The 26,288-nt window shown below is 44.1% G+C and overlaps 1 protein-coding gene across 1 annotated transcript in view; it reads right to left on the bottom strand.

Annotated features, from left to right (window-relative positions):
- The window catches only part of SMTNL2 (smoothelin like 2), a 302,171-nt gene that overhangs the window by 100,145 nt on the left and 175,738 nt on the right, over positions 1-26,288 (bottom strand). The window contains exons 3-5 of the mRNA XM_069226976.1: positions 20,822-21,064; positions 14,826-14,888; positions 7,152-7,236 (exon numbers count right to left, since the gene is read on the bottom strand). Coding sequence (XP_069083077.1) covers positions 7,152-7,236; positions 14,826-14,888; positions 20,822-21,064 — 391 coding nt within the window. The remainder of the gene's footprint in view (positions 1-7,151; positions 7,237-14,825; positions 14,889-20,821; positions 21,065-26,288) is intronic.

Below are 26,288 nucleotides of genomic sequence, written 5' to 3'. Positions count from 1 at the left end.
TCTTAATTGAGCCCCCAATCCACATAGCTACCTGTGCATTCTGAATTCTTATGCAAACTGGGAGAGTTCTGCTAGACGGGTGGGTTGACCAGCAGTGGTGGCTGGCATCGAAGGAGAGTGGTGGGTCAGGCAAATGTGTGGTGAGTAGTATTAGTGGCATGCACGATCGCGCTGCTAGCAAAATAAAGAAAATACACTTACCTGACACGCTGGACGTCTTCCTCCTTGCTGCCCACCCTCTTCCTCTGCAGTCCGGTGTTCAGCGCGGGCCCAGCCAACTTCCTTAACCCATCCTCCAACTGCTCTCATCCTATTAACCTGCTTAAGAGAAGCACCAGGATTGGAGGGAGCGGCATCTCTCTCAACGCTCCAGAGGGCTTTGGAACCGTGTGCTTGCTCTAACCCAGTTGTCATAAGACAACTGGGTTAGAGAGGTTTCAAAGTGCGCATGTCTGGCTGACCGTTGCAAGACGGCCAGCCAAAGGCATATGCACACTTTTAGTTGCAGTGCCCAGGCAGCCCACCATCCCCCTGCTGCCAGTCATTAGACCCCGCCCCATCCTGAGACACTGTTAAGGACAGCCAGATGAAAAATAAAATGGTAAAAAATTAACTTTTACAATTTCATTTTTCATCTCTTTGGGGCTTTTGGCTGCATTCTAATTAGTGGGGTGACGCATCTCCACTCTAATGGAGGAGCTTCCCCTGCTGACCAGATACTACCACCTTTGCCCTGGGAAAGAATAAAACTGTCTAAAACAATTGAAGCTGAAAATATTACTGAATACTCCTCTCAAGAGGTGGTAATTCAGTGCACAATAATGTGTATTTCTACCCAGAAGGGTATCTTGGTGCTGAATCAAATATGTTTAATGGCAGGCACCACCATCCATCGGGTAGTCTTTGAGCACCTTGTGATAGATATGTTCATGGTGAAAGTCACAAATAAATATGGAGCTCCTCTCCGAGTGTTTGACAGAAAGTATTGAGGTTTGGTTCATCAGAAAACAGGGAGCCTGAGGTAGCGAGGATGTGGTGGGCATGCAAGCACGTGCTGAGCAGTAGCGAGGACTTAAAGGAGGTGGACATGGCTAGCGGTTTATCAAAACTCAGTAGCTAAGAAGCTTGTGTTAATACTTTCCATGGGTTTGAGTGCCAAAAAAACAAACAAACAAAAAAAGACAACTAGCAGGGCAGCTGCACCACCCTTTGATGAGGCAAATAGATCGGGGGGGGTACCCCAGATCTCAGCCTTCTATTACACCGTCAGAGCAGTGGAGTTCCTTACTACATCAATTGCTACTCTTCGCGCATGCCACTACAGTAAGTGAGGCTACTGACTAGTGGCCCCACCTGCAGTCTGAAGAGACAAATATCTGCCAGGATGCACTTGATAGTGTGTAAAAGTGAAAACCACACCAAGCCTGTAAAAGTCAGAGGTCTCAGAGACGGTAAACAAGGAAACATTTGAGCAAGAGTTGAGAAACCTTCACTGAAGAAATAGCTTGAGGCAGGAGTTCTCCAGCAGAGCTGTGCAATCAAATGCCCCCTGTTGGGGTGCTTTCTAACTTTAATCTGAGACACCGTTGCAGGAACCTGCGAGGGTTTTTATCAAGAGGCAGGCACAGGGGCACAAGACTACTCACTACAAGGTTACAGTGGTAGGGTTGTACTTGAATGTGCATGTGTGTCTGCCACCACAAAGGAGGAACTACACTGAAAGGGAAGGCACATTGTTGGCTGCAGCCATTTTACATTTTTTATTTGGAGGGATTTCCTTGGTTCTTTAGAGGCATATCTGTTGCCGGCCGATAATAGAATCTGAATTCTCAAGTTAAGTTTCTACTACCATCCGGTTTAGAAGAAGTGGCTGCACGGTTTGTAACAAACTGTGGATTAAAGGAGCAGCAAAGAAATGTGGCTTAATGTTTGGGAAGCTAATAGGTGCACTCAAAATTAACAAAAAGCAGATTAAAAAAAAAACAGCATCTATACGGAAGGTAGTCAGATAGGTTTTTTGATCTGCTACCTACGCTTGCTGCAAGCGGTTATTCACTGTTCATTGGCTCTAAAACTGTATGAATTTGATCTCTTCAAGTATATTGCTTATTTGCACATGCTATTTAGGTTTTATAGTGTATTTTGTTTTAACTTAGATGTTCATGTCTTTTTAAAATAATGTTATTGCTCGTTTAGGAATTTACATTTTCCACGAGACTACTCCTTGTATATAACAGTTAAATTAAGAATCTCCTCACCCGATCATACGTCGGAAATCGCCGCCATTTTGGGACTGAATTCTCTCTGTGAGCGCCATCGTTGGTGTTAGCGCTCCAAGCCTTTCCTTGCTGCTGGGCTATTTTTAGACGCAGTGACCGCAACGCGCAGCGGAAGGTAGTCAGATAGTTTTTTTTTTTATCTGCTACCTACGCTTGCTGCAAGCGGTTATTCACTGTTCATTGGCTCTAAATCTGTATCAATTTGAGCTCTTCAAGTATATTGCTTATTTGCACATGCTATTTAGGTTTTATAGTGTGTTTTAACTTAGATGTTCATGTCTTTTTAAAATAATGTTACTGCTTTGTTTAGGAATTTACATTTTCAACAAGACTACTGCTTGTATATAACAGTTAAATTAAGAATCTCCTCATCTGATCATACGTCTGAAATCGCCGCCATTTTGGGACTGAATTGAATTCCCTCTGTGAGCGCCATATTTGGGGTTAGCGCTCCAAGCCTTTCCTTGCTGCTGGGCTATTTTTAGACGCAATGACCGCGACGAGCAGCGGACGCCCGCAGCGGTCGCGCCAAAGGCAAGCCTGTCTGCGCCCGTCCGCGCCAGACGCCAAGAAACTCTGATTCAAACACTGCAGAGAAGGTAATTATTACATATTTCAAAGAGGCATTATTTTCTTTGAACAATAACCCTCAGTCAGTTAACGCAGGGTATAGATCCTTGTTGTAGGGCATATAGGTGCCCTGCCTGGGACTGGTCCTTCCAACTTTGTACTGATCTACAAAAGACTAAGGAGTGCGACAAACTTCCTATTTTCTTAGTCAATTGCCGCTTGTTAGGGGCTCATATATCGGACATCCACCTTCTTGTGGAACAAATAAAACCTCTGGCTCTGTGTAGCCATAAGTGTCCCGTAACAATGTATCCCCTGGGGCCCGACAGGCCTGTAACTAGACTTACCCACTCCAGCAGTGAGGAAGCCTGCAGTGTCTCAGCGGGTACTCCGACCAAGGGTATTCACACTGCTCTGGACAGAGAAGTCAGCTGCATGCAGAGACGGGGTACAAACTAGCAAAACAAGGGGGAGAAGCAGGGCCAATAACTACAATATTTTTTTCTCCAAACACTAAAAACGGAGTAGCCTCTCTCCTAAGCTTACAAGGCCTGTTCCAGCAGCGTTCTGAGTTACTCCGGTGCTCCGCCTTTAGTTAAGTCTCACATTCCACAACAGTAGGTTGTCTGGGCGAACTGGAATCTGATGCTCCCAATAGGGTACTGGTGATGTGGCGATACACTCACGGCATCCTCCTCAGTTAATGGGCCACACGGTTCACAGGTCTCGGACGATGGGCCGATCCTCAGGAACTTTTGCCAAGGCACCAGCACTCACCACAAACTAGTCGGTAGCACATTGGTTCCTCCTGGCATATGGGGTTGCTTCTAGACCCTTCACAGCTTCGGCCCTTTCAATTTGGTGACAAACTTTCACAGTGGCCCCTCCTAGCATACATGGGTCGCTGAACCACATCGCAGAGGCTTATATCGCATCGCATCGCACAACACTCTCCTCATGGCTAGCTTCACAGTGGCCCTCTCCTGGTATACAGGGGAGAGGCAATCTCTTCAAACCTTGCACCAGGAGTCCACTTGCTTGGACATCGCTTCCTCCAGTGCTCTGCTCTCCCTTATGTGGCACTTGGTCCTGGCAGGCAGGCGCTGGTGCTTCAGGTCCAGAGCAAGTGGTCTTCATTTCCCTGGGTGATGTCCCCTCACCCAGCAGGGAGACTGGCAGGCCTTGGCCCCTAGTCCTGATCATAGGCAGAAGTCTTGTAGGGCTTCCCTTCTCCCACAGCCAATCTGGCTACTTGTCTGGTGACCAGTGGCGGCCGGCAGCTTTAGGAGGGAGGGGGTGGGCGGCAAGCACACACACACATTCTTTCACACACACGCACATCCATTAACAACACTCATAACATTCAAACATGCACACACGCACCAAACATTCATTTAAAAAGTTCTCACACAGACACACACACATACATACACACTTACCTTGAGCCTCGGAGGTCCCAGGAGGGTTGTGACTGCTGCCTTCCCTCCAGCCAATGAGGGAAGGCAGCAGTCCCAACTTCGTCACAGAGTGGGACGGGGTCAGTGAGATTCACTGATTGACACTCGCCCTGGGCGCTTCAGGGCTTAAACCTGAAGCACCCAGGTCGAAGTCAACTCTTTCCTCGTCACCCAGGGGAGGGCCTCGAGGCACCTTTGTTGAGCCGAGGAGGTCACGCCCATAGGAGCTGTGACCTCCTCAGCACAGCAAAGTTCAGCTCAGGCAGCCAGAAGTCTGCGCAAATCGTGTGTCTCACTCCCGGCTGCCTGAGCTGAACATGGAGAGTGTGTCAGGCTGACCTTTGTTCAGCCTGACAGACACTCTTCATGAGGGGCAAAAGGTGGGGGCGTGGCCCCTCCGCCCTAAAGGATGGGCTGCGCCTGCTGAGGACTAATTTTTGGGGTCAACTATTGAAGGTTTATGTTGGGGTTCTGCTTCCTTTGAAGTACACATTTCTCTTCTCCCTCTTCCTCTTGAAAGGCTGTCACACCAGTAACGACTCCAAAGCGGATTGTCCCAGAGCACAAGCCATGGGAGTGACCAGAGTTCACACCTGAATGTCCGCCACAGTGATATGTGCATCAAAAGGTTATTTTTGGGCTGGCGGGACTTTCGGCCCTGCTCTTTATGATTCCCTTATCAACTTCATCTCCTTCCTGAGGTGTGTCCAGGCATCTTCCTTGTGATCCATCACTGAGTCAACGATCCCCGTCCTGAAGTGCAGGGGAAGTATCTCCCTTCCTTCCAGTGTGCCCATCCAGCTCACAGTAATGCAGCAATACACAAATCTGTTTAGGGGGGTTCCTCTCCTAATGTCTTCTCCAGGAAGGATGGGGCTCCCAAAATGGAAGCCAGTGTCATTGAAGTAATGTACCACTACTGGCACACTTGCACTCAGTGCATATAAACAGCACACACACACTGTCCAGTGCGGTTACCTTCATGTGTTGTACCACCCCAAGCACCCACACATTCCCTCTGTACACACTACTCAGTACTGTAGCCTTCTTGTATTATGTCTTTGTATGGCACTTGCCAGCACACACATTCACCATGCACACGCTGCACAACACTTCACCTTTAATGTACTGTACTTCTCACAAGTACACCTACATCCAGTACATGGATTCACTGTGCATGCAGTGCACAGCCCTACATCTCTCAGGTATGTATTCCTCACTGGTATACATACACCCAGTACATGCACTGTACTGTACCCTTCCGAGGCACACATACAACCCATAGTCAACACTCCTGCACTGTGCAGCACACTACCTCTAACTGATGTAAGCCTAGGGGTGAGTAAAGCACAAAACAGAGAAACTTTTAAAAAGGGGAGAAAGCCTGTAGGCCTCACTCCAGCGACACAGGTTAAAAAGGACCTGTTCATTCCTACTGGTCACTATACTGTATACTTCCACCACTGTACGCGGGCTGCTTAATTCCTGGAGATGTGCAAGCAACAAAATGGTCCAAACGGGATCCATCAAAGTTATTTGCAATTGGAAACAAATTCTCACAGAACAAACGAAACACCACCAAACCATGCCCTGGTCCTACTTTGTAATGGTAACTCCTGGTGAAGACAGTAGCCTTCCACGACTATGAGAGTAGCAATTGTAGTGCCCCGCCTGGTCCAACAAGACTGCAATCTGTTAGACAGGCCTATGCGATGGTGCACATGTATGATCCGTGTTTGCCTATGACAAAACAATCAGCATTACGGATCCAGACAACCGCACAGTTGGGGACTAAGGGCAGAGGTTCACATCCATCACCATGCAGAGGACTTTTACGTCCCAACACATCCTTAAAAGACAACTGGCTTTGGTATACATCGTTCCCTTTAAATCCGTCAGTCCTGCTGACCTTGTCGTAATTGTTAATATTAAATAGATCTGGCCTATGGAATCTACCATTGCTTTTCCCAGTGACTAATGAGATGCTTGCAAGATCAACATATGAATGGAGCTTAAACCCCTTTGTAGTAATGTTTCGTATATTTTATTTTCTGTTGATCACCTAAGGTAACAAATTATGCTGTCAAGTCAGACCTAAGAACATCTCTCGACGAGAAGCAGCGTTGGACTTTGTCTGCTGATGCAATCACTCCAACACTACGAAAATCCCCAGCAAACGTTTCCAGGAAGAAAACTGGAGGGTTGGAATAATAACATAAAACATGCATCATTTATCTCCGTTATATAATGCAGCATTCAGACCCTACCAAAAAGCTCCGTTCACATCTGAGGCCTTTAAAAAACAAAAAACTTTTCAGTCCAGTTATGTAATGTTTTATGTGCCTTTGCGTTGGAGTTCTTAGAATGTTTGCAACAAACTGGGAACTCAGTGTCGGATACGGAGTACTCCATTTAGAGGAGACTTTAAAAACCCCTGCCCGACCAAGGGCGGTGCTTTGACTTTCAGGATTAAAAAATGCAGTGTGCTATTTGAAGGCCAATAGAAAACACTTAAAGGCAATAAATAGTGCCATATAAAGAGCTCTGAAGAGAGACGATATAAATCATTTATATTATCCCCAAAGGCAGCTGAGGTACCAATACCCGCTGAAGTCGTGTTGTGACAACCTCACGAGGCCTAAACATCAAGGACCTGGAAGGAAAACAGCAGGCGGTCCAGGCAGGGGAAGTCCTCTTTTCATATCTAAAACCTCGCATCGCACACGGGCTCGCCGACAATTGTTTGGGCGCATTAAACAAACACGCTGTGTTGTGCGCATTCTGCGGCTGTTCCACCCTAATCAAACAAAAACACACGGAAAACGGCGCCAAAGGCAGGCCCTACCTCTCACTGGATTGTGTTCCACTCGTCGCGCTGTAGCTTTTGGTTGACACGGACTTTGTGACAGAAGTAACAGAAGTATTTTTTTCTGCAAAAAAAAAAAAACAAAAAGAAAGTTAAATCCCTCGCACTCCATTTACAGTAAAGAGCTGCCGGAACTCGGAGATCATCGTGCGCCACATGGAAATACTTCCCGCATAGGATCAAAACAGGGGCAATACACTTCGAGTCGCAAACCCGAGCGGGGTAGCATGTTACCCACGTAGACAAGCGCTTAGGCGCCCGAGGTTGGGGTAGTAAGCACTAAACAAATGCTATAATACAATACAAATGCTATAATACAATACAATTATAGTCACCTTCTTTCGTTCCAACCTGTCACACAAATTTGATGCAGTTACGCTGTGCCACAAACCAAACTGAGAATGCCAAATGCATTTTGAGCCTACAATTTCACATTTCTTCACAGTTATACAGTTACAGAATGTTCTAACCTTTTAAATTTTGCTTCTTTATTTATATACACTTTATTAATCTGTTACTCTTATTTAATTGTCTAAGCAGCTGTGGACCCACTGGGTAGGCTTTGCAGGCCCTCAGGTGTCCCCGGATAAGAGCTGCAGATCTAGGTTTATTATATAAATGGTTAAGGTATAGGAGATTGAGATTTTCGACTCCAGGATTAGTCCCAAATTATCACCCCCCTACCAGCCCCCGCCCCCCACCCGACCCTGAAAAAAACCAACAAGACATGGACCTATCGAGACTGGTATTAAAGCTGCCTCTCTTGGCATCGTTTTCTCACTGGCATGCCGAAATCCTCTCCTCATTCAAAGTGCCCGTCAGGGACACAGCCCATTAACTCCATGCTCCCTCCTCAGATGGAAAATATGCTAGAATGCATTGAATCAACTCAGAGGAACCAGGTCCAAACTGATGGGTTTTGGTGACTTTCTTGGGAGCATCAGATTTATACTCGGGCAGGTTAACTCTGTGGTGCACATAACGTAGTAAAAGACTGGAAACGGAGGTACCTCAATGACTGCCTGTTCTTGAATAGTTGAGCAGAAAAGTCCCCTGTAAACAGATAATTTTTGCTCCTCCCCTGTAGCCAGGCTCCCTTAGAGTAGCACACAGAGGCCAGACCTCTACGCTTTGACAGGAGATGCATCTCTGCATGACTGGCGTCCATGGCAAAATGCCACTTTAAATGAGGATTGCGAGAGCTTCCTTTGAGGATAATGCGAGTCTCGCCTACATCCGAGCACGGTTCCTCCACCAATTAATGAACCTCAAAAATTAGTTTCACCTTCTCCTCCTTGAGGCACGGCTTGTTTTAGGTCTTGCATGTTACCTGTCGCATCTGGATTGGCGCTCTTCTGTTCCTTGTGAGGGTTGACGTATTTCTGAAATACCACAAGGGGACCATAAGGCACGTAATCCAGCAACGTGGTTTATGGTCCCCTCTGACAAGCAGGAGGCCTCTCAGAAAGGCATTGTGTTATTAACCCTTGTTGTTGTATTTGGTAGAGTCAGGTATGCTGGATGAGTTGCACCATGGCATTTGGATTCAGAAAACTGCTCAACGATGGCTGCCAACATGTCAGATCTTTGATGTGCCCCAACCTCCAACCACTAAACAGCTCAATCTGCCCTCTTCAACCACAAACAGTAATACATCTTGAGGGTTCCCAGTGTCCCTTTTGCAGGCAATGTTTTATAATCCATATTGTTCTGGCCCGTCTTAGGGTGTCTGCCCAGGTACCTACGTGCCTCAGCACCTTCTCAACCGGGGGTGGCCCATGGACTAGTGAAACATCATTACTGATTCCCCAAACAATGAATTAGATTTCATTAGGTCCACGGCAAATGTACCTTCCCATCTGGGAAGCCAGCCTTCGCCAACGTCATGTGTGCAATTTGAGGGAATACTGTGGCAGACCTTGCTGAAATCAACTGCTCAGGAGCGGTCTCTTCAGGATGTCAGCCACAGCACACACTATGCTGCGACCTCCTTGAGTTAATGTCTTGTTTTGGGCATGCGATAAGATGTTTAGAGTACAAGGGTAGGAGTCTCACCAGCATCTACAGAATTGTACACGCACATCGGTGGGAATAATGTCCCAGACAAGTAGCCAGCTACGAGCACTAGCGTTAGACATAGTGCTTGCCTCTGAAAGTATTTTTCTGGTGGAACAGGAGCTATATGGGGCATGTCACCTCACCTGTTCTTCAGCGATGCATTTTCTTGGCCCACACCACTCAATGCTTAGTGGTTATGGTAGTAGTGGTAGTTAAAGTGAACTTAACCATAAATATTAGGTTGAGGTTTGGTTAGTGATTGGAGGACTTCACTGAAACTAACTGAAATGTTCTTTCCAGATATTACTGTATTTTGTCAAAACGTATTTGAGCTAAAATTGACAGTGAAGCCAATTCTTTAGTTTGTATCTCACTTCGTCATTATGTATCAATGTAGCCCAAAAGGCCAGTTTTATTTAGATTTCAGCCTGATAATCTCTGTTGCTATCAGCATGGATTGCAGTGAGATCGCATCGTGGACAACCAATGGAAGACGTGAATGTGTGCTGGTCCCACTGCTCTGGTTAAAGTGGTTGCGCTAAATCAAAGAGGGTGAAGAACACCTGTCTTACTTTTCATGGTTTATTTACTTTTGATTGGTCTAGTCTTTAAACCTATAGCAGTGGTTCCCAACCTTTTGACTTCTGTGGATCCCCATTTTATCAATACTGGAGCCCAGTGACCCCCACTGAATCATTATTGGAATCCGGGGACCCCCCCCACTTAATCATTACTGATAGTTGGAACCTGATATTATAAAATTTTCTAAGCAGTCGAGGACCCCCGGAGGAGGCTTCACAGACCCCCAGGGGTCCCCGGCCCACAGGTTGGGAACCACTGCCATATAGCATTTTTTTCCTTGCATGAAGGAAAATACCATTATTTGTCAATGGAGGTAGCTGATGGAGTGAATGGAACTGGACACGTACATTCACATTCCATACTTAGCTACCACTCAGCCTTGAACAATAATTATTTGATACAACACCCTTGCTTTCCATCTCTTCAACTGAAAATGTGTGAATCAACTTGTTAGAAATAAGTTATGCATGATTCGATGGGATCCATCTTCAACACAAAGACAATTAAAGATTAGGGGAGAAGCTTTCTTGGGTGCTTCTGTGGGAACGACCATCACCTCAGTCCCTGCCTGTTCTGCTTGTGTATGTGTAGAATCCAATAGTAAGCGGAGAACAAAGGGGAGTGAACTGCTCCCCACAATATCTGACACCTCATCTCAAACATACTCTTTCATTTAATCAAGGACCAAAGAAATATTGATAATTTCTCTCCCACAATAAAGAAACACACCTGGCACTTACTTTTCACACATCCTACTGCAAGCTAACTCAATCATTTTTAAGACCACCATCTCCAAATACTGCAGTAGCAGAGAGAGACACCTCTTTAAAGGCTGTAAGTCCAAAAATCTCTCAAGGCGGGAACTACAAACGAGCTAACTATGTCTTCACCCAGACTTTGGAATGAGCTTCCACACTGATAGGCTACTCTTCACCTTAATCCAATGGTCCAGGAAGGACATTAAAACCCACCTCTTCTTACAGCACAGACCCTTTATGACTCTGCAATGCAAACCTTACTCCCAATGTCAGTTATCTTACTCAAATGAATTCCCTACTGTGGAGAAAACAGGGTTGATTGCAGAGGACTCCTAACTTTTTTGTCCCCATTTTCCACTTTTTGCTGGCGTTTTCCTGAATCTGATGGTGCCCTGGGTACTGCTAACCATTGCCAGGGACTGTGCTCGGTTTTAAAATCAGTATGCAAATTAGGCTAAGTATAATTGGCTAAGCCAACCTACCTATAAGTCTCTAGTATATGGTAGGGCATGTAGGTTTAGGGACCCCAGCATAGGTAGTGCACCCATAGGTGCACCACTGAGGTGCCCAGTGTCATTTTAAAGGCAGGCCTGCCTTGCTGGCTGCTTTTAAATTAAAGTAACATGCAAAGTCGACTTTGGAATTAAAAGTAGTTCCAAAGCCTTAAACTACCTTATTTTTACATATAAGTCACCCCTAAGGTGAGCCCTGTGTGCCCCTAGGCTAGGGCAGGGTGCCATGTAACTATAAGCAGGGACCTTATAAAAATAGTTTTATGTGCCCTGGTGAGGTAAAACAGCCAAATTTGTTTTTCCCTCATTGTAATGAATGGCCTCCATAGGCTAGAATGGGGTGACTTTATTTTAATTTTAAAAATCCCCTTAAGTTACAGATACAACAAGTTTGGTATCAAAATAAGTGTTATAATAAATCCCACAACTTCCAGTTGTGGGATTTAATATAACTTGTTCAGGTACAGAGTTTTAAACTTTACCTGAAAAGTTGCCACCTTCAGCCCTGCAGTGTTTTTGCTGTTTTGCTCTGATTGGCCAGCCTCTGGCAGCCTGGCCAGGCTGCTTGATGAGGTATGAAGTGGCCTGGCTCAACACCAAGAGATGTGCCGTGGGGAGGAGATCTTCCCTCAGCAGATGGGGAAGCAGGAAGGAGGGGGGGGGGGCTGCCAAACTGGCCTTCAAAGGCAGGGAAGGACATTTGGAGCAAGCCAGTAACACCCTCACATCCTGCAAACCCAGACAATTAGGTGCCCCCTTGATTAGATTAGGAGAGGGCAGGAGAGGGGTGTGTTTAGGATTTTTAGCCACACCAGTGGGTGGGCTCAGCCAGATGTAACCTCCAAAAATCACTTTCACCCATGATGGATTTTTGAGCAATGTTGCTCCCTGGGATTGATTTTTGCCACACTTCCCAGGAAGTGGTCATCACAGGGGGAAGGACCCTGCCTCTGATTGGAGAACCAGGACCCCCTGTTTTTCACCCAGGAGCAAGGATAAAACTGGCAGACCTGCACCCACACCTTAGTTCCCAACCAGATTCCAACAAGGAAGATCTACAGAAGAAGGACTGCCCTGCTGGACCCCTGGCCTGCACCTGGACACTGCACTCTGGAGGACTGCACCAGCTGCACACTTGGGCTTCACCACAAGAAGGACTTTGCCGGGCCTCAACTGATTCAAGGAGGGACTCCCTGTTTGCTACAAGGGAAAACTTGCTAACCAGAGTCCCCTGCACCAACTCCTGAAGAAACAAACCAGCTGACCACTGTCCAGTGGCCAAAGAGGAGTTTGCACCAGGTGCATTCTGGGAGTTGTAGTCTGCACCCTCAAGGAGCATCTCAGAGCTTCTGGAACCTTGGGGTGGACTGTGGACCTCAAAAGAACTTTAAAAGAACATCTAGAATAAGATCCAGAAGTTTGAAGAACTTTTGAGAACTTTTGGAAAAAAGCTCCATAGAGGGACCGACCCTCCACGACAACTCTAGCCGGCTTGCCTCAACCGCGACCCAGCCTGACTTGCAGGTTCATCCCGGTGAAGAAAATCTCCCAAAAATTGACTAAGTCCGAACGTAGGAAGTTGACTGGGACCTCCCAGGCAGTGTATCCAAAGAGGGCTCCAAGGACGTCTGATTAAGATTCAGGTTTGCCCCGGTCGAAGGATTTTCACCTCGAAAAAAACAACTAAGTCCGAAGGTAAAAATCTCAACGAGGGCTCCCGCGATGTGTATCCGAGGAAGAGTTCCAGGAGGTCGGATTGGACTGGCAGGTTCGTCCTGCTGAATAAAATCTCCAGAAAAAAGACTACGTCCTAAGGTAAACATTTTACCAAGGCCTCCCACGGGCTGTAGCCGAGCCGGGCTCCATCGCGGTCAGCCTTAAACTTTGACTTTGCCCCGGTCGAGGTGCAACCAGATTGGCACTTTTTGTTTCTATGCGCTAGAAAGCATTAATTCTTTAAAAATTCATATCTCCGGTTCCCCTTATCAGATTGTATTTGTTTTGGTGTAATTTTAAAGCTAAAAATACTTCCTATTGTTATAAATTGATTTTGGATTTTTAAACTGTTTCCTGTGTTTTGTTTAATTACTGTTTTTTGATATTTGAATGCTTTACGCTTTGTCTCCTAATTCAAGCCTTGTCGCTCGTTGCCAAGCTAAGAAAGGGTTGAGCTAGGTTTAATTTACTGAGACCTAACTGGACCTAAGTGGAGGTTAGTGGCCTATTGCTAAGTGTAGCTACTTACCTGTCCTCACCAATAACCCATTTTCCAACACCTACCAAGGGGCTCCACATTACATAGAGTGCTCACCGGACTCAGACATGTTTTTGCTCTTGCATGGCGCACTTATAGCCTTTGTCCCAGCTACTGTAGGACAGATCTGGCAGCTTGAGCAGATGAGATTCAAAGGAGGGCCAACAGGAGTACAATTGACTGTCATTAGGGGTTGAGGTCACAATGCAATCAATGTTATTACATATCCCTGAATTTCAATTCTTGGGTGTGAGAGAAAGCACATGGGTTTGATACCGTAAGCAATTCACAATGTAGAGATAAAGGGAAGATATCTCTTCTCTGGGTGAACATTAAAAAAAAAAAAAAAAAAAAATCAGGGTTTATGAAGCACAACTACTTACCTGTAAGGGACTCAAAGCGCTTAGGAGGTTTATCCTCTGAGCTTCAGTTGAAGAGCCAAGTTTTGAAGCCTTTCCTGAATTGAGGTAGCCGTGGTGACAGCCTGAGGTGCAGGGACAGGGTGTTCCAGCTCTTTTCTGTGAGGTAGGCAAAGGATCTTCCATCAGCAGAGGTCTTCCGTATGCAGGGGTACAGTGGCTAGTGCTTGTTGAGTGGAGCGGAGCACTCTGATGGGGGAGTGGAGAGCGTTGGTTGAGATAGGCGGGTCCTAGATCATGGAGGGCCTTGTATGCATGGACAAGGAGTTTGAAGTTAATTATTTTCTCGATAGGAAGCCAGTGGAGGTCTCTTAGGTGACCTGAGATATGTTTGGGATGGGGATGAGTCTGGCAGAGGCGTTTTGGACGTACTGCAGTTTCCTCAGGTTTTTCTGGGTGGTACCAGCATAGAGGGCGTTGCCATAGTCGAGTCTGCTGGTAACCAGGGCGAACTAAGGTCGTGCAGATATTTTATAGTGCAAAATAATTTGGCAAAAGAAATACAAGTACCTCTGGTTCAACATTGTCAGAAAACCTCACAGCATCTGTCCACTCGTTAAAGTTCTTGAATTAGGTAAGTGCATATTAACTTTTTGTTTACTCAATTTATCGAGGCATTTTGCCCATTTCCAAGACCTTTAATTAACGGTCTTACGATTAAGTTAATACTTGTTTTTGGCTTGGGAACACAGCAAAAAGTGGACACAAGTGATCCACCCCATTAGCCTCCTTAATATCGTGGAACTGTAATGCAATTGAAGAATTAATGTGCTACAAACAGAACTTAAAGGAAAGCAAAACGGCTTTCTGATTTGCGTGAAAAGAGATAACCGTGCATCGCTGGGAAAATAAAAGCATACTAATATAACAGTGTGAGACGGTGGAGGAAGCAAACCTTACCCATCACCGCCCAGCGGCCTGCACATTTCATGTCACTGGCATGCATGACAGTAATGCAAACCATGGCAAACTGCATACATCCATAAGAACACTTACACCAGAGGCAAAAGTATTGACAATCGCTTTAACCTATGTTCATGCAAAGACGTTTTCAGCATGACAATGCTCACCTGAGGTTACTGATACGCCCATTGTTCGCACGGATCCAGCACTCCAAGTTTTCACAGCACTTGCTGAAAAACAGAGCAAAGAAAATGTAAATTTTTTTTTTTTTTTTTTCTTCAAACTCTTGGGTCTAGAATTTGTGCTATCCTTCTAGCACTACATGCAGCAAGATAACACTGAATGTCCATCCCTTTTCATTGACTCATTTGGGAGTGTGTAGACCGCAATCAATTTACAGCACTGGGAGTTCAGTTTTGGTCCGCACATGGTCCAATCTTGATTTCCTGAATCTCCACTGACTTTGTAAATCATTTCCATTTAGATTCATTATAGGTAAATGTATCCTATTAGGATATTGAAAATCGGACATGAATCCAGTCATGTAGGAGCAACAAAAAAAACCTCAGCGTTAGCCCCTGTGGTCTACTATTGCAGGATGGCAGAATTCCGCCCATGCACACTATCCGACAAACGCATACGACTCAAAAACCAGAGGGCAGCTACTGAAGCAACCATTTTTGGTCTTGGATCATTCCAATTATAGAAGCACTCCCTGTGCAGAATAGCACATTGTCCTAATAAGTAGTTCAATTGATAAGATAGACAATCTGGGAGCAACCTTCTGATGGAAAAGTCATCAATTAAACCAAAAACGTCTAGAATATTTTACGTTATCAAAAGTGTGCAAACTGTAGTTTGTTTTGACCCCATATCTGAAATCAAACCAGCAGGCTTCTTCATGTATTAAAGTATATTGCAATGGTCTATATTTCCTCTAAACCTCACAGCCATTATTATGGTCATTATTGGCACCCGCATTGATTCAATCAACCAAGACAAATTAAAAAAATATCTAATCATAATTTGATGTTATTGAATTAATACGTTTTGTCTGATTATTAAAAACCATTACATAAGTGTTAAAATATCTCACTTTTACACACATATATATATATGCTAGAATAATTACATTAGTCACACACAACTGTTATGTTAAAACGTTTTCTAAAAAAGAAGACCGAATTTGTATAAGGTTTAGGCAAATATCAAACAAATGAGTATTAGAATTTGACCATTAATAAGCCTATTTAAAGCACAACAATTAAAACCTTTGTAATAAAAGTAGAACAATGGTAATCAGTGTAAACATTGTCAAATCAGTAAAGCTAGAATGCAGGATAGTAAAGATAAATTATGGCACAGCAGTCATTCACAAGAGTAATTTTTGCATCTTATTCATGAAGTTCCACTGTGAGTCTGCCTGTTGAGACTCTGACATCACTGTCACATGTTCCAAGACCTTTAGGGATAAACCGAGGTTACAAGTAACACTGTCTAAAAGGGGTCAATGGTGGACAAAGATGATTTGGGCCAGTGACTCCAGCTAGTATCCGCATAGTGTAAAGTATAACATACCTATCTTATCTTTCCAGTTTGCTCAAAACTCCTGTAAAGAAGACAACTGGAACCTTGAAAGAGCAAAGTAGTGTTTTGTATGAAAGGATATTGCAGATAAGAGATATGGCTGTAATACTAACCTGCTTCAGAAGTTTGCTATAATACTTTCACGCTGGCTGGTGTTAATCTTATGAACATCCAATTTAACAGGAAAAGGTTTTTATTTTGACAGTCACCAACTTATTAAATGAATTGTATTGAATGTTTGATTCACCCTTGTTATTTAGCTCATGATTGCACAGTCTAGAATTAAAGCCTGTGGCACAATGTTTCTTTAGCTCTAGCAAAATCAATGACTTTAGCATACCCTCTGGCATTAATTTAAATTTACAGGCAGCTTTAAGAAAGTTTGCTTTGTGGATCAGTTCCTTCTGTGTTCAGCTTAAATTCTTCTAGATGAATCTGAGACCAAGGTGTGTAGGGAAGGAGACCGCACAGCAGCCTGACGATGGGACACTGTGCTACTTTAGCCCATTAAAAAAGTTTCCAAGGAGAAGCCACTGAGCCAAAATCTAGGGTGAGCAGATATCACACGGAATAGAGGTTCCATGATCAAGCCTGGTAGGTTCTTTGCCAGACCTTTAAATGCCACATTTAAGGTCGAGGTTTTTGGCCATAGCAAGGCAAAGTAAGATTGATTCCCTCCACTTTCATCAGAGGTGACTCCCTCAGGATTTGTAAGTGAGATCCTTTGCTAAAAGCTGACTGTTCAAAAACTGCTTGCCAGACTTTATGAATATATGACTAAAAGTCAATTTAGTTCTGTCAATGTTAATCGGTAATTTATTAGCTACCCCAAATTAGCAGGCGTCTTTGTAAATAAACACTAGTTTTGTCAAGTAGAGCGGCGTTGTACACAAAATGTAACATTAGCAACAATCTGGAGACAAACGAGGGAGAGAATGTGTTGGTCTTGAAAACGGTGGTTGTGCAGGTCTGCACAGGTTGGAAAGGGGAGGTGCTAATGTGCACCCTTTATTTTAATCCCTTATTTACGTAGATTTTTGTTACAGGTGATGCTGGTTGGGCCCCACTTGATCTTTATCCAGGTATCAGAATGCAGCACAATTTGTGTATTTCACAGTTATGAAAGGATGGTCCAGCCCGCCACCTTGCTTCAAAGCAATTCTGTCACTGTCAAATGCAATGTTAAAATCAATAAACGCTGCATACAGTAGTGAACCCTTATACAATAGTTTGATGTATGAGCTTAGACAGCATTGCCATGTTATCCTCTACAGCCGAATGCTGTTGAAAACCGTCTTGGTATAATAGAATTGTGTTATCCTCGGTAGTCCATTGTTCCATCTCACGTAACTATAAATGAGGAAAACATCTCCAATCAATGTCCAATAATGCCATCAGTCTATAGCTGGACAGGAGCTTGTGAGAACCATTCTGATATACTAGAAACAAGATGGACCCCCCTGGCAGTGCTTAATTTGAGTATGTGGTTGCCGATGGGGGCCACCGGTATGCTTTTTTGGGGACTGCCACATATGTTTCTTCATCAGTCATTTATAGAGATCAAGATAGGTAAAACACACAAAGGGGAAAAGAAAAGAAAGACTGAAAACAAGCATTAGGAAAGTCAGTTGGTCTCGCCTATGAGAGCTATTGGCTTTGGCAATGTTTTGTAGCCATACTGTACAGCAGCGTGGATGCTTTGCTAGACAGACAATTTAAAAAAGTGTGATGACTCATCCTGGGCTAATGAGCTTTTTTTTTAATTTGCATTAACACAATAAGCATGGCTACAAATCATTGCCAAAGTTGGCAATGCCCATGCCGTACAGCATGAACAAAAGGTAATGGCAGAGCCAGCAGCCTCAAAGGCGAGACCTATTGGCTTTGCAAATGCTTGTTAGGTCTTGGGACAATACTAAAGAAACAAATTATGCCATTTAGCAACAAATACTATCACATATAGAAAGCAAATGCGCCCATGTCTTAGTGAAAATACATTTGGAAGCAGATAACATCTGTTGGCACAGTAAGCATCCAAAAGAAAAGGGTTTCTTTGAAGTGTATGTGGCATAGTAAAACACAGCTACAAATGGCAAAAGGCTGAACAAGGACAACAGGTAAGAAGAAATAATGAAAAGTAGTGCAACAATCAATGCGCGATCAGTGGAAGGACAGCAATCAAGCTGAAGCAATCATTACTTGGTCCATGCTCCAGCCAAAAGAAGAGGAAGTGAAGCCAGCAGGTGCTGGCCAATTAAAAGGCAGCAAATTAGAATGACAATGAACCAATGAATGTTAAGCAATGTCCGGGCAGCAAGACCCATGTTGTATAGAATATACCTTGTAAGAAAGAGCAGATGTAGTACATGAGCTGTCGCAGACTAGACTTCAACATTTCACAAAGGCAGAAACCAGGAACCTATAAGAGTGAGATTAAGGGGCAGTGTGTCTGTAAATGGATTAGAGAGGCATGATGTGGATTCAAGACTATGAAGACGTGATATTCAGCATGCCAAGCTTAGTATAGGTTTCTGAGCAGAGCTTTGGGCACCAGTGCTCATTCTTTTGCAAATTAAGTACATTCCTCTGGGTATTTCTCTCAGGCCACATGACCCATTGGTCCTTAAACTGACGATTATATCAGCCACAAATTTAGGTTGGGAAGATATCACATGGAGTAGAGGTTCCAACAGGTTCTTTGCCAGAGCCCTCCAGTGCATAGTTTGCAAAGGGAGGGGTGATAGTGCCAAAGCTCTGCTCAGAAGCCACAGCCAGTGCTATTGATTGTTGGTCTGCTCAATACTAAAGCAGCAGATTCTTGAATCCATCTTATACCTCTTTTTTCCAGTACCAGACACTCTCTACCGTCTTCTCACTCTTGCTTTCCCATCTTTCTCTTCCTCCTTAGTATGTTTTTTGCTGTCTTGATGTCAGGAAATGTCTTAACAGGAAAAACACATGCTGGTGGCCACCAACAGTTCAAACTATGCTCTGGCCACGTCAATGGTTTTAACTGAAATTAAGTGTCTGTCCCTTGATTTACATGGGGACGAAGGGGCCTGAGTGCGATTTCCAAGGCAAATAAACTGCATACATTTTGATACTGTGTAAACAACTTCAAAACAGCAACAAGAGTACAGATCATAATATACTGTCTAATAAATTTGTGAAGGAACTCGATGTACAATTTCCAACAAGATTTAGGGCCGGATTATGACCTTGGCGGATGGGATACCCATCACAAATGTGACGGATATCCCGTCTGCCGTTTTACAATTTACATAGGATATAATGGATGGGGCTGCTGCCATCTTGGGCCCTGGTCAGCCATATTTCTGTACTCCTGCAATGGCCATTCATTTGTAGGTTTACAGTTTTTTGGCCTAGCACTCTTCAGCAGAGCCCACATCCAGGAAGAATCTTAGAGAGCTTAGGGTAGAAACAGTTCACACCAAGTAACAAGTTCCTTTGCCTCGGCACAAAGTTTGTGTAGGACACTTTTGGCCTGGTTATGTCAGAGGGAGAGAGCTCCCAGGCTATGATGAGCTAACATACAAACAGCACCTCACAAATACGACTGAGCATTGCATAGGCTACAAAAAAAGAGCATTACTTGGGATATACATGCATTTCACAGAATGAGTGACATTCATATTTACCCTGTTGTTCTTCAGAGTTCTGACGTGTACAGGAGTTCCACCTGATCATGCCCCCATATAAAGTAAGTTTGGAGTATGGCATCTAGTATGTGGAGCACAAGCCCACAGTGACAATTGTAAATAGGTTTTTTGTGGTTACACTAACCTGCTGGAGGGATTCAGTGTTCATGACAATGATGATAACATCAATGTGTTTTTTAGACTTTTACAATGGACTAAAGGATGTGTATGGTCTCCTGTACACTTGTCTGTTATGCCTTTTGTCTCGTCCCTGGTTCTTCGTGTATGCCTCCATGACTGATATGAGTAATTAGAGCATGCGTAATGTATTGCGTCTGTGTTCCATATTGGTCTCCTGCAAAAGCTCATTCCAGGATGAACTGAGCCATCACGCTTCTGGTGAGGTGTAATCAGGAGTGAGGCCTGGGCCAACCAGTTGACATTTCCGATCATCTGATGTAGAATTTATATTAAAAAACTTTTATCCTACAACAGGATGAACCTCACAATCAAAACAGCGGCTCCAAAATCAGACGTCACATCCGACGGCATGGGGATAGATGTCATATTAGACAAACCAGGGCAAGATTTAAGCAGTCAATATCCTAGAGATAAAAATATACTCCCCATAGCTGGTGGCCTTTGGTAAAACCAAGTAGATTGACGTGTTCTGGATATAAAAAGTAATCTTTTGTGGCAGTGTCTGAATATTCTTAAAACAAAAAACACCAGCAGACCTGGCATACACTCATCAGCTCGGATTAAGCAATGGTTTTAATGAAGCAGCTGTTCTATATAGAACACTCAGGATAAAACACGACCATGAGGTGCCCTCCAGATGGCTCCCATTCAACTGCACTAGGAGTTGGAGACCGGGAGAGAAGATCACGCTGAAGGGATTTGCTTTATTAACTTACCTGACTGGGTTGATGTTTTTGCAGCAGCCTCGTTTTGGTTCTTGTTGCTGTGTCCTAAGTGGCTGCTGGATGAGTTGGTGCTGAACGAGGTGGATGACTCTGCAGAAAACTTTTCAGATACTCTTGTGACTGCGGTTACAGGAAGGTGGGGCATGCGCATGCCAGTAGTAGCTGAATGATCCTGGGAGGACAGACTTCCGGTCTGGCCAGGTAGGCCAACTTCATTGGACATTTTCAGTTGACCTATAAAAATAAAGAAAATACTTTAAAGACCATTACTATAAAGGAATACTCAACTCATTTACAGTTGAGTTCTGATGTCACAATGCCTGCTGACACAGCCAGCAGACAAATGGAAATGCATGTCCGGTCACGGAGCATAACTGAAGCAGATGTTTAAAGAAGTAAAATAAAACTTTGTTTTAATTTCTTCTGCTTTTCCATGGTGACAAGCAGAATGTAGATATTTATGGCAACATGTTTCTTTTTGCACTCATTAAGTAATTGTAGAAAAGTTATTTTTTCTGCATTTTGCTACAGTTTTATTGAAAGAAAAACTGACTTGTCTAGTCAAATATCTACCTACTTTTTTGATGTCTTTAATTTTGCACTAGCAATTCTATTTTTATTCTTCATTTTTGCAAACATGATCTCTCTTTTATATGAACGAGCTATGCATCGGGGATTTAAGTAGTTTGTGGAAAAGGTAATAGTGTTAACCTGTATTATAAGGGATAAAGTAGCCATACGTGATAAGGGTAATCAACGTCACCTCCGAGATCCATTACGTTAAAAAGGAACTCTGCTTTCTGTTGCATTCCTCTATATCATCGTGGAACTCCTCAGTGACTTACAATATCCTTATGTCCGTAGAGTGGCCTTTATCCCATATATAAAAGCAGACATATTTATATGTGAATGGAAAGACTGACAATGATGCATGAGAAAAGGGCTGGTTTTAGGAAAGTTAGGCTGACTGCAATGCAGAGCCCAGTAGGAAAGCTCTTTGATTAAGGCATACTTCACCTTTTGAAATGAGTCTTCAAATGCAGCATATTGTCACAATGTAAAACAGGTTTTCACTGCAAAGGACTATTCTGAAAAATATTACAGCACTGTTCACCTTGGCCAAAGAGTTTTGAATGTGGGGAAGGGTGGGTGCACTACTGCATTGTGGATATGTGGATCCAACAGTGGCCTTTGATACAGCTGAACATGCCAGATTGTGGTGTGAGCATTAGAGTGGATGGGGATTTTCTCCCTACTTCTGAAGCTGATAGTAACACTAAACACGGACTCCTGGGCCGTGGAGGAGTGACAGTGGTGACATTGCACTTCTGCATCACACCCACGTTGCACCCAACGCTTCCTGCAAACTGGCCCTTCATCTTTAAGCTTTTCTGGGGAATGTTTTTACACAGAAGCTACAAGGGTGCAGGGGGGGCTGCTACTGCTCGAAGAGCCAAGTCTTGATGAGTTTTCTGAAGGAAAGAAGGTCCTGTGTATGTCGTAGATCTGGCGGGAGGGTGTTCCAGGTCTTGGCGGCGAGGTACGAGAATGATCTGCCGCCGAAAGATTTGCGTCAGATGCAGGGGATGGAGGCGAGGGCGAGGTTAGTGGAGCGGAGATGCCGGGTGGGGGTGTAGAAGCGGAGTCTGTTGTTCAGGTATGATGGTCCGGTGTTGTGGAGTGCCGTGGGTGAGGAGCTTGAAGGTGATTCTCTTGTTGACGGAGAGCCAGTGAAGGTCTCTTAGGTGGGGGTGATGTGGCAGTGGCGAGGGATGTTGAGGATGAGTCGGGCGGAGGCGTTTTGGATGCGTTGGAGGAGTTTGGATGAGATACCGGTGTAGAGGGCGTTGCCGTAGTCGAGTCTGCTGCTGACGAGGGCCTGGGTTACTGTTTTTCTTGTTTCTGTTGGGATCCATTTGTAAACTCTGCGAAGCATGCAGATGGTGTTGTAGCAGGAGGAGGAGATGGCGCTGACCTGCTTTGACATGGAGAGCGAGGAGTCAAGGGTTAAGCCGAGGTTTCATGCGCTGTCGGTGGGGGACCCAGCGTGGACGGCCACCATGAGTTGTCCCAGGCGGAGGGGGAGCGCCCAAGGATGAGGACCTCTGTTTTGTCCGAGTTCAGTTTTAGCCGGCTGTCTCTCCTCCAGTCGGCGATGGCTTTTAGTCCCTCGTGGAGGTTGGTTTTGGCAGTGTGCGGGTCCTTGGTGAGGGAGAGGATGAGTTGGGTGTCGTCGGTGTAGGAGATGATGTTGAGGTTGTGCTGATGGGCCACTTGTGCGAGGGGGGGCCATGTAGATGTTGAATAGCGTCTGGCTGAGGGATGAGCCCTGGGGTACGCCGCAGATGATGTTCAAGGCTTTGGATTGGTACTAGGGGAGGTGGACTCTTTGGGTTCTGCTGGCGAGGAAGGATGTGGTCCATTCGAGGGCCTGGCCTTGGATTCCTGCTACGTGGAGGCGGGATTTTAGGGTGTGGTGACAGACGGTGTCAAAGGCGGCTGATAGGTCTAGGAGGACGAGGCTGATGTTTCTCCATTGTCGAGGTGGCTTCTGATGTCGTCTGTGGTGGCGAGGAGGGCGGTTTTGGTGCTGTGGTTGCGTCTCAAGACGGACTGGGAGGGATCGAGGATGTTGTTGTCTTCGAGGTACCGAGTGAGCTGAGTGTTGACAATTTTCTCGATGACCTTCACCGGGAAAGGGAGCAGAGAGATGGGCCGGAAGTTTTTCAGGTCCTTTGGGTCCGCCTTTGGTTTCTTGAGAAGGGCATTGATTTTGGCGTGTTTCCAGCTTTCTGGAAATCTTGCTGTTTCGAAGGAGATGTTGATGGCTTTCCGTAAGTGTGGTGCGATGGCTGTGTCTGCTTTGTTGAAGATGCTGTGTGGGCAGGGGTCTGATGGTGATCAGGAGTGGATGGAGTTCATGGTCTTGCGGGTTTCGTCGTCGCTGATGTTGGCCCAGGAGGTCAGTCGGCTGGAGCGGGTGGAGTTCGTGGTGAGTGGGGTAGGAGTGTCTGGAGTGTGAGGGGAGTTGAAGCTGTTGTGGATGTCCGTGATTTTTTGGTGGAAGGCGGTTGCTTTACACTATGACAACAATATGCCTATATAGTTCCATAAAACTGGTTAAAGAAGCCCCGTGACCAGCTAACTTCCTTTTGTAGACAAAATCACATTACACTCAAGAAGGCAAAAACAAAAGTTACATCATTCAAAGTCGGTCTGGCTGTGGAAAGTAGTACCTAAATAGGCACTAGCTGGAAGTGATCCACTGCTATGAATTTCTGCAGGTAATAGATGATGGCAAGCTGATGTAAGCCACCCCTGGTAAGTGAGAAAACCTTAGATAAAACTGGCCATGAATGCAGGGTTTGCTTTAACAATGGAAGCTTTCTAATGGAGACCATGAGAAAGATCCTATTCTGGGAATTCTACAAGAAAGGCTTGGTTCTTGCATAAACTGAAGTCAATCTTTGTAGTAGATTAAGGAATAGCAAGCAATATATGTTAATGAAACTTGAAATAGGATGTTATACTGCTATAGAGGAGGGATTGGGTGCACTTTGCTTGAATGAGTTGGGAAGGAGATATTGCTTACTTAGAAGTGCCTCATGCACAAATGGTTGAGGAAGGTAACTACAGTGGTCTCATCTCCTTAGTCATTTGGGGTTGGGTAAAGTCATGGCAAAATATTTAAGGGGAATTGAGTGGCTAATCAAAAATATGTTAGGGAATGAATTTATTCAGATAAGAGAAAGACATTCATGAGGTCCACGGCATGGGTAGTCCTTCCCCAAATATAGTCCTTAGTTAAGGGACATCTGATCTCGGAGTCAATTCAACAATTCTGAATTTCTGGTTTTATAAAATGGCATTGTTGGCCATTAGTGAAACTTGGTGGGGGTTAACCCTTGCAGATTGTAAGATTATCAGCATGCATTGGAGGGTTAAACATTAGAAATATTACATGGTGCGCTTTCTTTTTTTGGAGTCTCTTCAGGCTGATTAGACGTGGACCACATGCAACCGAGAACCATTAAATGTTAATATATGCAAGATGAACTTGCCATAGTCAAGTATAAAACAGCTATGTTTTAGAAGCCCTGTAATTAGTGTCTCTTGATATATAATTATGGATTCCCAGGATTATTGTTTGACAAGTGTAATATAGAATTGTACATTCTTTTCACCTTTTATTAAAACACATTTTTAGTTTTTGTTGTGTGATTTAGGGAGCATCACTAAATGTAGTTTATATGGTTTAAATGCTTAGAAAGTGAGCATTCAGCTATGCAATTAAATTAAAGTTCTTGTTAATGAGATCGCTTGACGTAAGCACCCTTTATAGAGGGCTACATTTTCATTGTAGTCCGCTTTAAATTTATCAAGATATTCAAATGTTCTTGAACCCTAATATAAAAATGAATAATAAGGCAAGTGCTATCAGGGTAGTTGCACATTTGTGATCAGGGGCGAGTATGAAATCATTCAGATCATTTATCAGAACAAGTTACTCTCCCATTGTATTTAAACGCTGACCTGAAAGTAGTGTAGAGTGTTTTAGACAAATTCAGAAATTTGCGCTATGATTACTTGATGATATCAGACACCACAGACACAAGGAAACCGGGTGATATCCTGAAGTCTTATTCAGGTTAGATGATGGAATTTTAAGCATGACTACAGCCAATTTCAGAAGAGACGAACCATTAGTTTACTATAAGTTACATTAAGAAGATGTTTGAAGCAATCGGAAGACACTGGAAAGCTGCACAATTTTCCAAATGAACTCCATCCCTGAAAATAGACCAGTACTATGTAATGAAAGCCAACCCTTGTTGTCACAGCATATCAGCAGATTACAAAAGAACCTTAAGGTCAATGTCACATCTTATAGCACAGATCCAGTATTGTAGCTTGAAAGCTGCACACAAGAGACTGCATAGAAAACTTAAGTAGAAGTTGGAGGGGGGGGGGGCAACAATTTCCACTGCCAAAAACAATGTCTTACATAGATTTCATATGACTTCCCCAAAACCTAGCTTAAGTTAAAAACCAAAGATTCCCAACAGATGGAAAGGCTTTATCTGCAATGCAAACATCCCACAGCAGTTACATTTGTATTCCCTTGAAATAATTTGTAATATAACTTTTAGTGCACAAAACATATCTGAGTAGAACATGTTAAGTAATCAACTACAACTCCAGGCCTAACCAGTCAAAATATGTCTGTCAACTTTTAATAATGACAGTTATTTAGTTCATGCATAATAAATTATATTTATGTTGGTTTTGTGAACTAATATGATCATTGCCTTCTTCATAGAGTAGAGCCAGGGAGCACACAATGGTTAATACAGCTATCACAATCAACATACCTGTGGTTACACCTTCCATGAGTAATTTGGAAAATCCAGAAGCTTCTAGAGCTTTGCCTTTGACAAGTAGTACATTATCACTTTAA

The sequence above is a fragment of the Pleurodeles waltl genome, chromosome 3_2 (assembly GCF_031143425.1).
Source record: "Pleurodeles waltl isolate 20211129_DDA chromosome 3_2, aPleWal1.hap1.20221129, whole genome shotgun sequence".
Lineage (NCBI taxonomy): Eukaryota > Metazoa > Chordata > Amphibia > Caudata > Salamandridae > Pleurodeles > Pleurodeles waltl.
Note: the sequence above shows the minus strand (reverse complement) of the source record. Positions and strands in the feature narration are given on the sequence as shown.